At 29.9% G+C, this 15,187-nt stretch overlaps 1 protein-coding gene across 23 annotated transcripts in view; it reads right to left on the bottom strand.

Moving 5' to 3' along the window:
• Positions 1 to 15,187, bottom strand: part of CAP (Cbl-associated protein) — a 153,171-nt gene that overhangs the window by 55,787 nt on the left and 82,197 nt on the right. For 16 of the 23 annotated variants that reach the window (XM_076402581.1, XM_076402580.1, XM_076402584.1 and 13 more), the window contains one exon: positions 11,761 to 11,925. The exons of the other annotated variants lie outside the window; for them this stretch is intronic. In XM_076402581.1, the coding sequence (XP_076258696.1) occupies positions 11,761 to 11,925 (165 nt within the window). The remainder of the gene's footprint in view (positions 1 to 11,760; positions 11,926 to 15,187) is intronic. 23 annotated transcript variants of the gene reach the window in all.

Below are 15,187 nucleotides of genomic sequence, written 5' to 3'. Positions count from 1 at the left end.
ATAGTTTCATACTAAGACCATCAGAAGATATTTGGAATCTGTAGAGGCGTTTGAGCTCAGAATGGAAAAAGGCACGAAACAAACATATACAAAGTGATTTTGGAACTTAACCACGAAAGCTTATCCTTATCGATGAACCACTTCATACTACTTAAAAAATGTCTCTAAAGACGAAGTTCAAAGATCAATACGTCACTAAGTATTGGAAATCTGGATTTTATTTTTATTATTATATTTGATATTAAAAAAGTGAACTGACTGAATAAAGTGACTTCGAACTGAACATCACTACTATTATTGATTATTAAGTTATTGAAATTATTTTAAAGTATCGAAAGAATGCAGTTCTAAAATAAGATATCCGCAAGTACATTTTTATATTTAAAACTTCTTAATTAAAAGAGATTATATTTTTCAAATAAAACTATTTAGTTATTTAGAAGAACTTACTAATAATATCTTATAAAAAGAATAAATAATTGAATTCGGACATATTAACCGAGTGAGATTAAATTTACAAATTTAAAAGATCCCCTTTAAAAACAGTAGTAGGCCTTTCATTAAAAAACATTCTTTTATGTGTTCGTTGAATGTGTTTAGCGTCAAAAACATTTAGTACACGACTAGCCTTGAACAATAACAAATCAAAACTAATCAGGGCTATATTTAAACCACGACAATATCCAAACATCCGTTATAATTTTTTTATAACATGTACAGGCTGTATAAAAATTGTAAGTAAAAATATAGTAATAGTTTAAAATATAGAAATAGTTTAGCTATTAAAGGATGATAGGGATATTATAATATACATTTATATTATAAGGCTCTTGCGTGTATTTTGATCAGCGGTATATAGTGGTGAAAATGGGAAGTATTAATGTAAACAATAAATGTAAATGTAAAAAATTGTCATTGTTAATCAATCAGAAGATGCTTATGTGCTAGACGCCAAAAAATTCATTTCAAATAATAAGACAAGTATGGCTTTAAACAAACAGTGTATGACCACTGCAAATAAGAGTTGTTGTCGACTAAAAACATGAAAACAGTTTAAACTCCATGAATTAGATTTATTAATTATATTAAAGTATTATTGGGTAAAATAGGGTGGGGGTCTCCAACGAATAGTTTTGACAATCAAATAATAGGATATTAAATTCTCAATTTTAGTTGCTTAATTTGAGGCCGCATGTGGAATGCATTTGTAGTTTTTTGACAAAATAAACAATCGTTCATCATACATAGCAAATTAAAAAATAAAAATAAAAGTTTGTAGTGAGCTGTGGGGAATATAGTTTTTTAGGGACTTTGGTCATAAAATTAGGAGTTTTAGAGACCTCTTAGTAGTTACCTCTGATTTAACTGTTGCTATTTATTAATTGTTAATTTCAGTTGTCATTAATTATTATTCTATTTAGTATTATTGAGTTATTAAGTGTTTACAGGCGCTAATTAAGGAAATGCTCAAAATTCATTTTCGGTACTCATTATTTTGTTGTTTAGTTTGAAGAGATTTCCTGCGGAAACCTACCAAATACTTTCGGAAACCTATAGTGATGCTGCTCCATCATATCCCATTTATAAGTCTTTTATTCGACGATAGAAGCATGGAAGAACAAAAACGTTCGAAGACAATGAATTTCCACACTTATTTGAAGGAAACCCAACTCAAACTATTAAGGAATTTTCATAGAGCTTAGCAGTACTTGAATTAACTATTTCCATATGTTTACGTATCTACGTGTGAGAGGCCAAAGAAATGTCAAATCTTACAAATATATAAGGGGTAAAAATAAATGATATCCTTTTTATATAAACAGAACGGTTTGAACGGTATGGTAAAGATAATGAAATAATTTTTTTAGTTAGCCCTAACACTCAAAAGATGCGTGTATAAATTTGACAGCGGTCGGATTAATAGTTTGTGAATTATAGCATTTTGAGTGAAGCAACTTTTGTTATTATGAAAAAAAATGGATACAAAGGAATTTCGCGTGTTCATAAAATATTGCTTTTTGAAGGGAAAAATACAGTTGAAGAAAAAACTTGGCTTGATACCGAGTTTCCAGACACTGCCCTAGGAAAATCAACCATCAAGGATTGGTATGCTAAGTTTTGACGTGGTGAAATGAGCACCGAAGACGGTGAACGCAGTGGATGCCAAGAAGAGGTGGTTACCGACAAAAACATTTAAAAAATCCACAAAATGATTTTGAATGATCGTAAATTGAAATTGAATGAAATAGCACATACTCTAAATATATCAACTGAACGTGTACATCATATGAATCACGAATATTTGGGTATGAGTAAGTTTTGTGCAAAGTGGGTGCCTTAGATCTCAAAAGAATGCTCGCTAGGAAGAAATTTTCGTCGAATGAAGAGGCGATCAGAATAATCAGTGTATCACCCTTGAAGGGAATTATGTTGAATAAAAAAAACTAATTTTGGCAAAAAATGTGTTTTACTATGGTAGGCCGGGGACTTTTCAATTGACCTGTTATATATTTAGACATAATAGAAAATTGAAATACCATGGACCAGGAAAAATAAAGCCCCAGACACATTTCAGAACATAAGCATAAAACAATATAACAAACGAAACACTATATAAGAGGCAAAACATATCAACTCAACCGAATATATAAGAAAAACTAAGCGAAATAAATGCATCAGAATCACATGCTATATAGTTTTATAGATAACTTTCAAATAGAGTAAATTAAAAACATTTATTGTTTTAGTTATTATTGAAACTTGAAGGTATACTTGTTTGCAGACTATTGCTGCATATTAACACATGCTGTGCCAGTGGGTCAGTATGAATCTAAGTAGATAGATATAGGTATTTCGATGACCGATTGTAATTTGAATTTGATTTCAAGTAGATCCCAAAATTATATCCTTTTATTTTTGAAATACATAACCTTTTTAAACAGTGGTATTGAAATATATCCACTGTTACATTATCAGTACATTCATGTTTGTTCATGGTTTCACTCCTTTTTTAAAACATTCATATATTAGTGGTCTATAAACTTGTAGGGATTCATATCGTCTTTAATATACAATGAATGCTATATATCAGGCTGTCATTAAATTATAAAAAGCCAAAGAATTGGTAATTATTTATATTTAATTTTAGCAGATTCTTTAAGCAATATAAAACTAATAATCTATTAAAGTTACTTACAACGTTACTAGCCTGACAAACCGCCTGAATTTAATTAACATTTTAAACATGATTTATTAAAACAGAAAACAGTATGATTATTTTATTAAAGATGTGAACCTTTTATTTGAAGCGTTTAGTTTAGTTTAAAAAGATATCAACGCATTAATGAAATAAAATACAGAAATATAATTGGTTATGTGTGTGACCTATTTATAGGTGGTATAATTTCTGTTATGTCACGCTACCAATATATTTCGTATATTGAAAAAACAAACACAGAAAAACAGTAATTTTTCTGCCAACAATTTAACCTATTGGAACGATTTAAGTATCATCAAATATATCTGCTATAAATATTAGTTATTTCGAAAAGATATAAATGTCTATGTATTATATATGTTATATATATTTTTATCATGTAAAGAAAGACAGTGCTTTCTATATATATATATATAATTACTTTTAGAATATTTTCGCATGTGTATAACATTTTAGTATTGCTATTGATCCAAGAAATGTTAGTATTGGAAAATATAATAAAGTTTGTTGTGATTTACTATAAAATTGACAGGGTTTTTATAACAACAATTTATAGTTTTACTAATATATTTTAATTAAGCACTGATTATATATAAATTCTTCAGTTTTCTGATATTTATATTGATATATTTCAAAAGTAATTTGAAATAAATATACAAATTCAGCCTTGGGTGTATTCCAAAGGATTTTACTGCCTTCAAATAATATGTAAAAGGAACATTAGAATACAACAATCATATAAAATATAAGTTTATTTTAATAATATTAAGCATTTACTTTTATATTTATTTTATTTTTCAAACGACTGGTTATAGTTGTGAAAAAATTAGATTTTTAGCCATTCTGTCTATAAACTATCTATGTATGGAAAATATCAATCGCGATATAGTTTCAAAATGACCTACTGTAGTAGTAAGCAATAAGCAGGGTAAGTCATTCTATTATTTTAAAGTATTATTTGTGAAAATTAAATAAAGTATCTAATGGTCGAAAAATAATATAACAAAATTTGTTTCACCTTTACTAATTCACATTTAACATTTTTAATACTTATATATCTCCTTTAATTTTAAATTGCTACAATTTGTTGAAATAATGAAAAATATAGCTATCACGTTATATTATCACATAAATTTATACATATTCTTTTTTTAAGAACGTCTAAAAAAACTTTTTTTTAATTCTCTTCCATTTATTGATTTTTAGTTTTGTTAATTATATGTGATAATTATTATAATTGAATAACAAACATTATTCATGAAATTATCGGTAATTTAACAAATTTACTGGTTTAATATTTCTTTCAATATTATAGTTTCAATAAAATATAGAGTAAAATAGAAAAAGAAGTACATCTTTCATAAGATGTGTTAATAATTAAAAAATTCCAAAATATTTATAAGCCTTCGTGTTGGCTATTTTGTTGACCTGTCTTGTTGATATCCACGTTACTGTCTCACCTTATCACCATCACGTCCAAAATAAATGTAAATGTTGTGCAGCATAACTCAACAGATATTTTTACACTCTTATTAATAGCACTTGCAATTTATAACAAAAACCCAAATAAAACGCTGTCGTTTTGATCTTAAATTACATCACCTACTTGGAACCGATGCCGTGGCTTTGAAATGTGGTACAGGCGCCTTCATTTTCCTCGATTAAACGACTACCCATGCGCTTGCAACTATTTTTCCGACACTAACTGTTAACCATGTTTTCGTTAACTAGTCGAAATGTTCATTTATCCATTTGTTTCCAATCTTAAATAACCTACACCACTATTAACGTGACTGACGATGTTTACGGGCCGTCCCGACGCTTAACTGTGGAGCGTCGATCCACCGACGCTTCCAAAACACTATTACGGATTTAGATTGTGTATGAGATCTCCGTCATAGGTGGCCGTGGCGTGAGACTTGCTGTCCAGTAGGTTAGGAAATGATTGCTTCAGTCGGTTGACAGTTATTAAGGCTGTAAACTTCCCCGAAGCGGAAGGAGAACGAGAATGCAAAATAAGCTATTCGAAAACAATACGTATAGATATGTATATGGCCTGCATTGATTCATGGGTTGGACCAATATAGAAGAGAATTTCGTTCTGCTTTAGTATAAACGAACAAGGAACGCGATGTTTTAATAATATCAATTATCATCTTATTTTCATATATGATATTTATTTAAGCCGTATGCGTATGAGTGTATGCGTCTATGCGTGTATATAAGTTTATATTATTATTAATATCAATTTCGTGTAGCATAATTTATTCAAGTGATACTTTAAAAAGTTTCAGTCTTTTTCCACATTTAAAAAAAAATATAAAGGAAAACATTGTATTAAGATGACTCACACTCAAATTGTATGAGTCATGGCTGAAATTAGTAAATTAGCCTGACTTTTTGAAACATTTAGCTCGCTAGATTAAGCTATATTTTATCAAACGAAGAAGTAATACACGCGCGTATTATTTTGCAGGTCTACTTGAAAACTACAAAAATGTATTCTAAACAATAAAGCATTTTCGCATTTGTTTTTCGTATCAGTTTCATTTGTGCGAACTTATCGAATAACCTACGGTACCTACGGGCCATATTCCTTGACCCAACAGAAGTAATTGGATTTTCTTAATTTAGAGGGAAATTACATTATTATTTACGCCTATGGTATATTTGTTTTTGAAATTCCTAACACTTGCAACACTATAAAACATCCCAAAGAAGGTATATAAACCTAAATATGAATGTGTGGACTTTAAACACTCTTTTATCAATAAGGGTAGGTTGTCTTATTGATTTATAATATTAGTTTATTCTCGGTTTTATATTTTGTAACGTTATAGAAAGTATTACGAAAGATATGATTTAAAAAATATTTAAGATGAGAAGAAATAGCAATCTCTCTCCCAAGAATGGTGACCAATTGCGTCTTATGAAGTTGTTATAATAAGGAATGTCATGCAAGATCCGCCATTGCTTCATGAGGTTCCGCGAAGAATATTAAAATAAATATATTCTGAGATAACTTTGTAAGAGCAATGTTTCGCTGAAAATTGATTGATCACATGTAAAGCTATGCGAAAACCGAAGTTGATTCAGACTATGGCGATGAAGAGACTTAATTGAAACCATATAGAAAAAAATATTATTGAATAAATCTTAAAAGTTCACACGACGAAAACTTAGTGGGTGTATAAGTAGGACTGCATCGTTCCTAATATTATCCTATCGTATCGAATGTACCCGCATTCTGTTATGGTTTTGTCCGTCTAATTAGGAAAATGGGCAGGTTATACTTAGAAAAAACAAAGAGCCAAAACCACTATAAAATACTTCTAGAGGTGAAGTCTATATCTTGTCATAAATTAAGTCATAATATTCAAGTTTTGGAATGACTTGAAAACTCCCCCGATAAGAATCTCGTTGAAAATTACTCGGACTATAATAAACAAATTTACTTACAAGCTGATTTTTTAATGGAACCATAACCACCATCTTCAAGAAACTGCCAATTTCTTCTATTCATTCAAAAAAAGCATGCCTTTGAGATTAAAGAAGCATTAATGGAATGTTGACGAAATAAGAGTTTAATAATCAGTCATGTACTAACTGAAAAGTATATCAGAGGGTATCAGATAGTTGTATTATATTTATAATTATATATTAATAATTTAAATATACCCTCAAGATAACGTTAGAGAGTAAGAACTTTTGAATATGTCTTTTTTAGAGATTTAATAATATGGCAAGGTTATGTAGTATAAATACGATTTTGTTTTTGTAAATGACATTCTCGCTTTTGCTTCTTTTTATTATATATAACAATATTTGTTTTTCAGAATAATGACTATTCTCTATGTATTCATAATGTTCTATTCTGTTCTATTGTTTATTTTAACAAAATATTTATTTCAAGGAATCTCTAAAATAGAAAATACAATTTCATTATATTAAATTTTATCGTATTATTTTAATATAATAAAACGGGAAAAACCTTTATGGGATATAGGTTTACTTGTGAAAAATAATTTTAGTCCTTTTGATAAATGATGCATAAGAAAAAATCATATAAATCTAAAAAAGCTGAAGATGGGGAATTGGAAGACGATTTTTTCCAAACAGCTGAACTAATTAAATTTGTCTACTGTATTAAACATTCAATATTGTGTCTAACAACATATAGAAAAGATGGAAATGGTTTCAAAACCAATAAATTGGATATTAAGCCACTAAAAGAGAAAAGGAACATGTAAATATAACATATTTAAGAAATGTTGATTGAAATCCAAACTAAAAACTTTGCACTAAAGTAAAATATAATATTATAAGTGGCTGAAACCATCAGAAATAATTACTGATGAAAGGTGTTGACGGATTAATGTGTTTAAAGCGGGTTATAGTGGGAAAATAATGGTTGAATAAACATAATAACAGTGACTTTTTAGAGTAAAAAAATACTTGACTTGATGTTGTTGAACTTATTAAAAATAGATATTTAGAAGGTTTTTCAAAACACAACATCTTATGTTAGATATGCTTGGTACAGTCTTAATTACAAATTAATTAATTACTAATTTTAACTTATATTTGGATCCATTTATAAGCAAGGCAAGGTCGTGAAAAAAACATCTGTATGTATTTCCCACTTAAAAGGATGAGAAGAAGTTGAAAATAAAATAGATATAGAAGACATGATATTAAATTTTGAATAATCTATTTACTAGATGCTTTTGAAAGTTTAGAAGTTTAGGTGAATAATTAGTTTTCACCGATTAAGAAGAAATAAAATACAAAGAAATAATCCGAAAATTGTTTGAATGTTGGGCATATGTTGTATTAAATCCAAGTAGTTCCGAATCTTTAACATCTATTCAAATTGGTACCAATATCTCGTATTTGTATCTGTTAATTTATTATATATAACATAATCACTTTTTTGTGTTAGTTATTACATTGTATTTCATATGGATTAATTATACGTATCTCTAAACTAACAAATAAAAATATTTGTGATGGTATATATAACATCGAATATACTGCTCCCAAATTGCGCAAATATAAATTATGAAAGGTAATAAAATTTGGAGTATATGTCATATACATGTTAGATGAAATTCACTGTTCATAAAATTTTAAAATAACAGTTCTCTATTCTTTCATACAAAAGAAAACTTGAATGATGAAGACATATTGGATATAAGCAAAAGTTTTTCTTATATTTTAAAATTAATTATATTGCTTTATTTCATTACAACATTATACGCTGTTGAAGTACTGTTGTTTGTACGTTTCCCATCATTGATGAATGCCCAAAAAACCTTTTTTTCGGACCTAGGAATGTACCGAGTTAATTTTTGTGTGTTTCATATCAAATATAGTTTATTCGGGTAAGAAAATCGAATCAAGCAAATAATATTCGGAAAGGGGTTAGGTCTGAAGAATACAGTGAGCGAGGGTTCCCATCCGCTATTGTTCAATTGGTTCTTATTTCTTCTTTTGAACTTTTTAACATGCGGTCGAGCATTAAACTGTCTGAAGCTAAGGTCGCCTAATTTGGCAGTTTTTGGTAAATGTTTCCTTCGGTTTAATGAGCTATAGGTAGCGTCCTTCATTAATTGTTTAATTCGGCTTTAGCAGTCCCCGAATAAAACACATCTTTCTGATCCCATCATATAAAAAACATTAGACTTGTAGCGTGAAAATATTTCTATGGCGGTAACAATACGATCCAAAAAATAGTTGCTTTAATTAATATGGCACTCAATTTGTTTGATTTTGTATCATTCCAATAATTTTCGAACCCCTGGAAATGATTGATTTATCTATATTTAAAGATCTTCTTGTATCATCTGTGGTCAAAAAGCGAGAACGAATGTATATATATTGTAGTATAAATTATAAAATGACTTGAAATCTAAAATTTAAAAATTGCTACACGTTGTCTCTCTTTACTCAGACATAAGTATAAGCGTCTTCCCGTGTGAACTATGATATGACCCTATAAAAAACGACAAAAAGTTTCGTTCAATTCTAGCGGTCTCCAAATTAATCTTTTCTGATTCCATCATATAAAAACCATTACACTTGTAGCATGAAGATTTCTCTATGGTGGGTTCAACATATAATGTTTTTATTTTTAAAATTTACTAAACGTATAGTAACAATACGATGCAAAAACTATTTGCGTTAATTATTATGGCACTCAATTTGCCCAATTGCTTGTATCATTCCAATGATTTTCGAACCCCTGAAAATGATTGATTGATCTATATTTAAAGATCTTCTTGTATCATCTGTGGTCAAAAAGCGAGAACGGATGTATATTAATTTTAGTATAAATTATAAAGTGACTTTAATGAATATTTAAAAATTGCTACACATTGTTTCTCTTTATTCAGGCATAAGTATAAGCGTCTTCCAGTGTGAACTATGATATCACGTTATATAAAACAACAAACAGTTCGCATATAAACAAATCACCGCAGTCTTGCTCATCATCGTTAATAATAACTTTTACTGGATGTTTTGCTAATTTTTTTATAGGCTGGAGAACGAAAATGAGCTCGGCCACTGCCAGCGAATGCCATCATGTATTACTAATTCCGTAAACCAATCGAGATTTATCGCTTAGGTGTGGCAGACAATGGAGTTGGTGGTTCCGCACACAAGCTGGCTGTAATTGGAAAATTGGAACTGTATCTAAAATTGCATAAACACGTCAATATTTAAAATATATTATACAATGAAACGGACTATAATAGTCTGGTAATTGATAATAACCGAAAACAAATGAAAATTATTTAAAAGGTATTATTATAACGTTCATTCCTGTTATGTATAACAGGAAATATCAATGTCAATACATACTGTCCTTAGAATAGAAGATTAAATAGAAGAAGAATAAAAGTATTGATGTAATGAGAATGAAAGGTAATTTAGAACACATTCTGCTGTGGTAAAAGGTACATCTTAACTTTACTTACATTTAGAACAATATCTTATTTTGAGATAAGAAAAATAAAATTAATAATTAAGATGCTCGAAGTTAATGCTTAAATTAATTCATTTGAAATATTTACTTCAGATTAAATGCAACAAAAATTGGAAAAAGAACAATGGAATTTCGATGAGAGACACTGCAATTATTATTTTATATCTTAAATATGCTTTTATTTATATTTACGGCAATATATTATTTTGTAATAAAAAATAAAATCTAGAATTAAGATGTTCGAGGTTAATGCTCGAATTGATTGATTTGAAACATTTACTTCTGATTTTGTACAAGAAGAAACAATTGGGAAAATAACAATGTAGTTTTGAAGAGAAGTACAGGAATTATTATTTCTTCTCTATTACTTTCTTATTAATTTAAAATCAACGATATTAATTGCTTTTACTGATTGGACCATTTTCCTTCACAAATATTATTGAGCTTGAAAGACAACCATTGCTAAATTTGGTGAATGAAGAGGATGTTATATAATCATTAGTAATTCAACATCTATATGGGATGAATATGTATATGAATATATTCTGTCTGAATATGATGAAAACTAATTTTTCTACTGGCTGACAATAGTGGGAAAAGTACTTATAAAACGAAACTGGAAATAGGCATCGATTTGACTTTTATACTTTGGCAATTAAAAATTCAATAAAGCAATGTTGGACATTTTCTGTTTCAAGTTTGTTACGACGTAGAAGTCTTCTATTTTCAATTATTCCTAATCGGCATTTGGCTATATTGACAAGGAGTTACATTGTCATCCTAATAATTTTATGGCCTCAAATATTCCTTCTGTAATATTTCTTCATCCTTTCTCAAATTTAAATGTTTGTGCAATATTAATCTCGCTGGCTCCTTCTTGACAGTCAAATTTTCTGTTTGGATTTATTGCTTAAGTCACTCTTCAACATCAGTAAAAGAGTTTGATAACAAACTTATATTAAATAATTTGTTCTTTATTCATACGAATTTAAAAACTGATATGGGGTGATAAAAAACTATATTATTTAATAAGCAACTATTAGTTTTGCATAATTAATTATGTTACTCTGATCCTCAAACCTTATTATAATTCTCAATAAGTGTAGTTTGATCATCTAAAACATCTAATTTATAAAATGTCTTAACTAATATCGAATTATTTAATTTTAATTTAATTCTAGTAATTAAACGAATATATTTTAATAGTATCATGGAATCTTTGTATTTAGAAGTTACAGTTATTATAAGTTGGATGCACTAACAAATAACAACATAACTAATAAAATCGAATATACAAATGAATAATTTATGAGTTTTGAATGAGAGTTTGAATTATATTTAAATTAATGGCTTTAATCACTACGAGAAAAGTTACTACAAAAACGATTCGTAAGTAACATAGAAACATGTGATATACAAACAGACATTTATAGACTATGTACAATAACAGAATTATTAAAACTTGAAGAATGACAAATGATTAATTACCAGCACGTTGTTTATATAAACTATATGATACACAAAATTGTTCTAACAATCATGTAACTGGACAAACCTTTCCCAAAAAGGAACCCTTTGGCTATTGTCAATGATGCGTCTATTTCGTGTAAGAGGCTGTATTGTTTTTTGGCCCTGTTTCTTGCTAGTACTCTGTATATTCGTCTGGCTTCCTTGCAACATTTTTTGTCACATGGACTTATTATTATTTTATTGCTAGCACCTAAATTTAAAAGAATAATGACTATATATTATTATCTATTATATATATATATATATATATATATATATATATATATATATATATATATATATGTGTGTGTGTGTGTGTGTGTGTGTGTGTATATATATAGAGATGAATATTGGTAAACTAGATGGTAAACAGATAATGTGTCAGTTATTGAGAATCTGCTCAAAATCTGGAACAACTTGTAACAGAACTAAGGGTCAGTCAAAAAAGTACAGAAACGGAATTTTACAATTGTCACTAACAACTCTCAAAAATATGGATTGATATCGATAATTTTAAACAATATTATTAATGAAAAAAGAGGAAATCTTAGAGCTGTATATTTTCTATAAGATTTTGTGAAACTGGAAGTGGTGAAGTAAATTTTTTTTTTGCAAACTTTTCGGACTTCAATCATAAAACCGATAAAAAAACACGTTGCTGTTGTCTTATTTCATTGGCATCTAACAGGTCGGTTGAAAGATGCGTGAATAAATTTGACATCTGTCGGATCATTAGTTTGTGAATTATAGCATTTTGAGTGAAGCAACTTTTGTTATTGTGAAAAAAGTTGATAGAAAGGAATTTCGCGTGTTGACAAAATATTGCTTTTGAAGGGAAAAAATACAGTTGAAGTAAAAACTTGGCTTGATGCCGAGTTTCCGGACACTGCCCCAGGAAAATCAACCTTCAAGGATTGGTATGCGAAGTTTAGACGTGGTGAAATGAGCACTGAAGACGGTGAACGCAGTGGACGCCCAAGAGATGTTGTTGCCCAGGAAAACATTTAAAAAATCCACAAAATGATTTTGAATGACCGTAAATTGAAATTGCATGAAATAGCGGACACTCTAAATATATCAACTGGACGTGTACATCATATCAGTCACGAATATTTGGGTATGAGAAAACTTTCTGCAAAGTGGGTGCCGCGTGAGCTCCCTTTTGACCAAAAACAACGATGAGTTGATGATTCGGAACAGTGTTCGAAGATGATCAAGCGTAATAAACCCGAGTTTTTACGTCCATATGTGACAATGGATGAAACATGGCTCCATCATTTCGCTCCGAAGTCCAATCGACAGTCATCTGAGTGGACTGCACACGATGAACCCGCTCCAAAGCGTGGGAAAATGGAACAGTTATGGCGTTAAAGGTGGATTGAAGGTGCTCCACGACCGCTGGCCATAAACTATTCCAAGTAAGAAATATGCAAGCTTTGAAAAACAGATGTAGTTTGAAAAAGTTTGAACAGAAGATTGCAGTTTATGACCAATGGCCACCAAATGCGGATTGCAGTAGCTCAGTTTTTTAGGCGGAGGCGATAGGAATCTGGAGTTAGCAAAATTTGGAAGACTATTCCGTAGAGGGGTACCATGGAAATTTGGGTAAAACCATGCCATTTCTAAGATCCTTAAAGGCAACCTGGCGGACGAAGGTACAATCGATGCTTAAAAACAATGTTTATTACAACTATAAGCTGTTCAGACGGAATAACGACCACGTACATCCCTATGGCTGTTTCTTTGTTAGGACGGTATTATGTTATATGACCAAGACTATTTGGCCAGATGGAAAGCAGATGTTTTTCTAGCTACCAGACTGGTGAACGAGTGAGACGAGTCTCTGGGAGGATTCAACCAGTCGTCTCCTGTTTTCTTGAATAAATCAGTATTTAAAAAAATAATAGTATTTTTTTGTTTAATATCCTCTCACATAAATTATAACTTATATCGACCATAAAGATGGTAACCTGAATATGTTTAAGACGGGTCCTGTGTTTGCTGACAATCCAGTGAATTTCTTTTGAATGAATCTGAGTTATAACCTCCAAAAAGAATAAAAATATTTTTCAGCTGATATATTCCTTTATATTTAAGGTTTCATTAAAGGCCGAAAGTGCTTCGGTGATAGAATAGGTGCATCAAATGCAACGATAAAGTCGCGATGGTACATGCTCATTCATCGGATCGCAGTAGGCTGCGACTGGTGGTCATGTGCCGATTTTGTTTTCGATATGGAAGCGCTAAAATTAATCATAATGACGTAATAATCGGAATAGTCGTAATACATTTCGAAGGCCTCGACGCAGTCTAAAATTACACCGGTTAAATTTAGGTTAATTTCGGACGTGGCTCGAGTTCGAGTCGGTTGCAAAAGCCGCGGCGACGACCACCGTATTGTGTTCTTGTCGTTGCGCTTAATTTGGATCAGACGTGCCAGAAAACAGGAAACGGATTTTCGTCTCTCTTCGGCATATAAACGGGAATAATTTAGCTGAATTATTCTTATCCGCTATTGTAATTGGGAAACTTCGTTTATAAATATGATACTTTAGGATATACAGAAAATTTAAAGATGGATAATATTTACTAAATGATGTTTCCCAGATTTTCGCTACTTCGTAACATAATCTACCTTACTAAAAACTTAAACTATCAATATAATCTTTTAACATATTAAACACATTATTTAATTATTTGTTCCAGATTTAAATTTTGATTTTTTTGACAGACAATAAGAATATTGTCCACATCATTATCATCGGCATAATATTTTACACGTTAACATGGAACAAAAAAACTCAGAATAGCTTAAAATTCGGTGTCCTATTTGACTATTTGTTTTTTCCAATATTATCGAGTCCATGTATACTTAATACCTTCTATTACCTCCTCTGGTTGACTATTTCATATATTATCTTCTTTAAAGTAGCACCGGAAACAGAAAAATGCTAATTTTCACAATAAGTTTTGTATTTCATGGACCAGTCATGGAAATACCATAATGTTATGCAAAACATATGTGCAGATTTTGGGCCATTTTTATACTATTTTATAATAATATTTAATAAGGACTCTTTAGCACCAACTTTTTGTTTTTGTTCTTTGTTGATCTGAATTAAACTAGTACCTGGCAAATTACTAAGTTACTAGTATCTTTACAGATACCTTAATACAAAAGGTATACACGTACTATTAACAACTGAATGGTCAAACGTTAGGTACGTGCATGCATTTTGATCAGCTATATCTACTGGTGAGAAAGCGAAGCAAAAATTTAAAGAACTGCTAAATTCTATTGGTTACATAGAGTAACAATTTTACATTTAGTATCAATGAGCTATTCAGTGCATACGGACGCTAAACATGGAACGCATCACTTTTGTTGTTTAATTTGAACAAATCTGATGCTGAAAGAAGCATCATACTGCACCATCATTTTCTAATTGCTTCAGCTTTTTAACAGTGGCGAT

The sequence above is a fragment of the Rhynchophorus ferrugineus genome, unplaced genomic scaffold (genome assembly GCF_030347505.1).
Source record: "Rhynchophorus ferrugineus isolate W39M unplaced genomic scaffold, kcgeb_rfMv2 rfM4, whole genome shotgun sequence".
Classification (NCBI taxonomy): domain Eukaryota; kingdom Metazoa; phylum Arthropoda; class Insecta; order Coleoptera; family Curculionidae; genus Rhynchophorus; species Rhynchophorus ferrugineus.
Note: the sequence above shows the minus strand (reverse complement) of the source record. Positions and strands in the feature narration are given on the sequence as shown.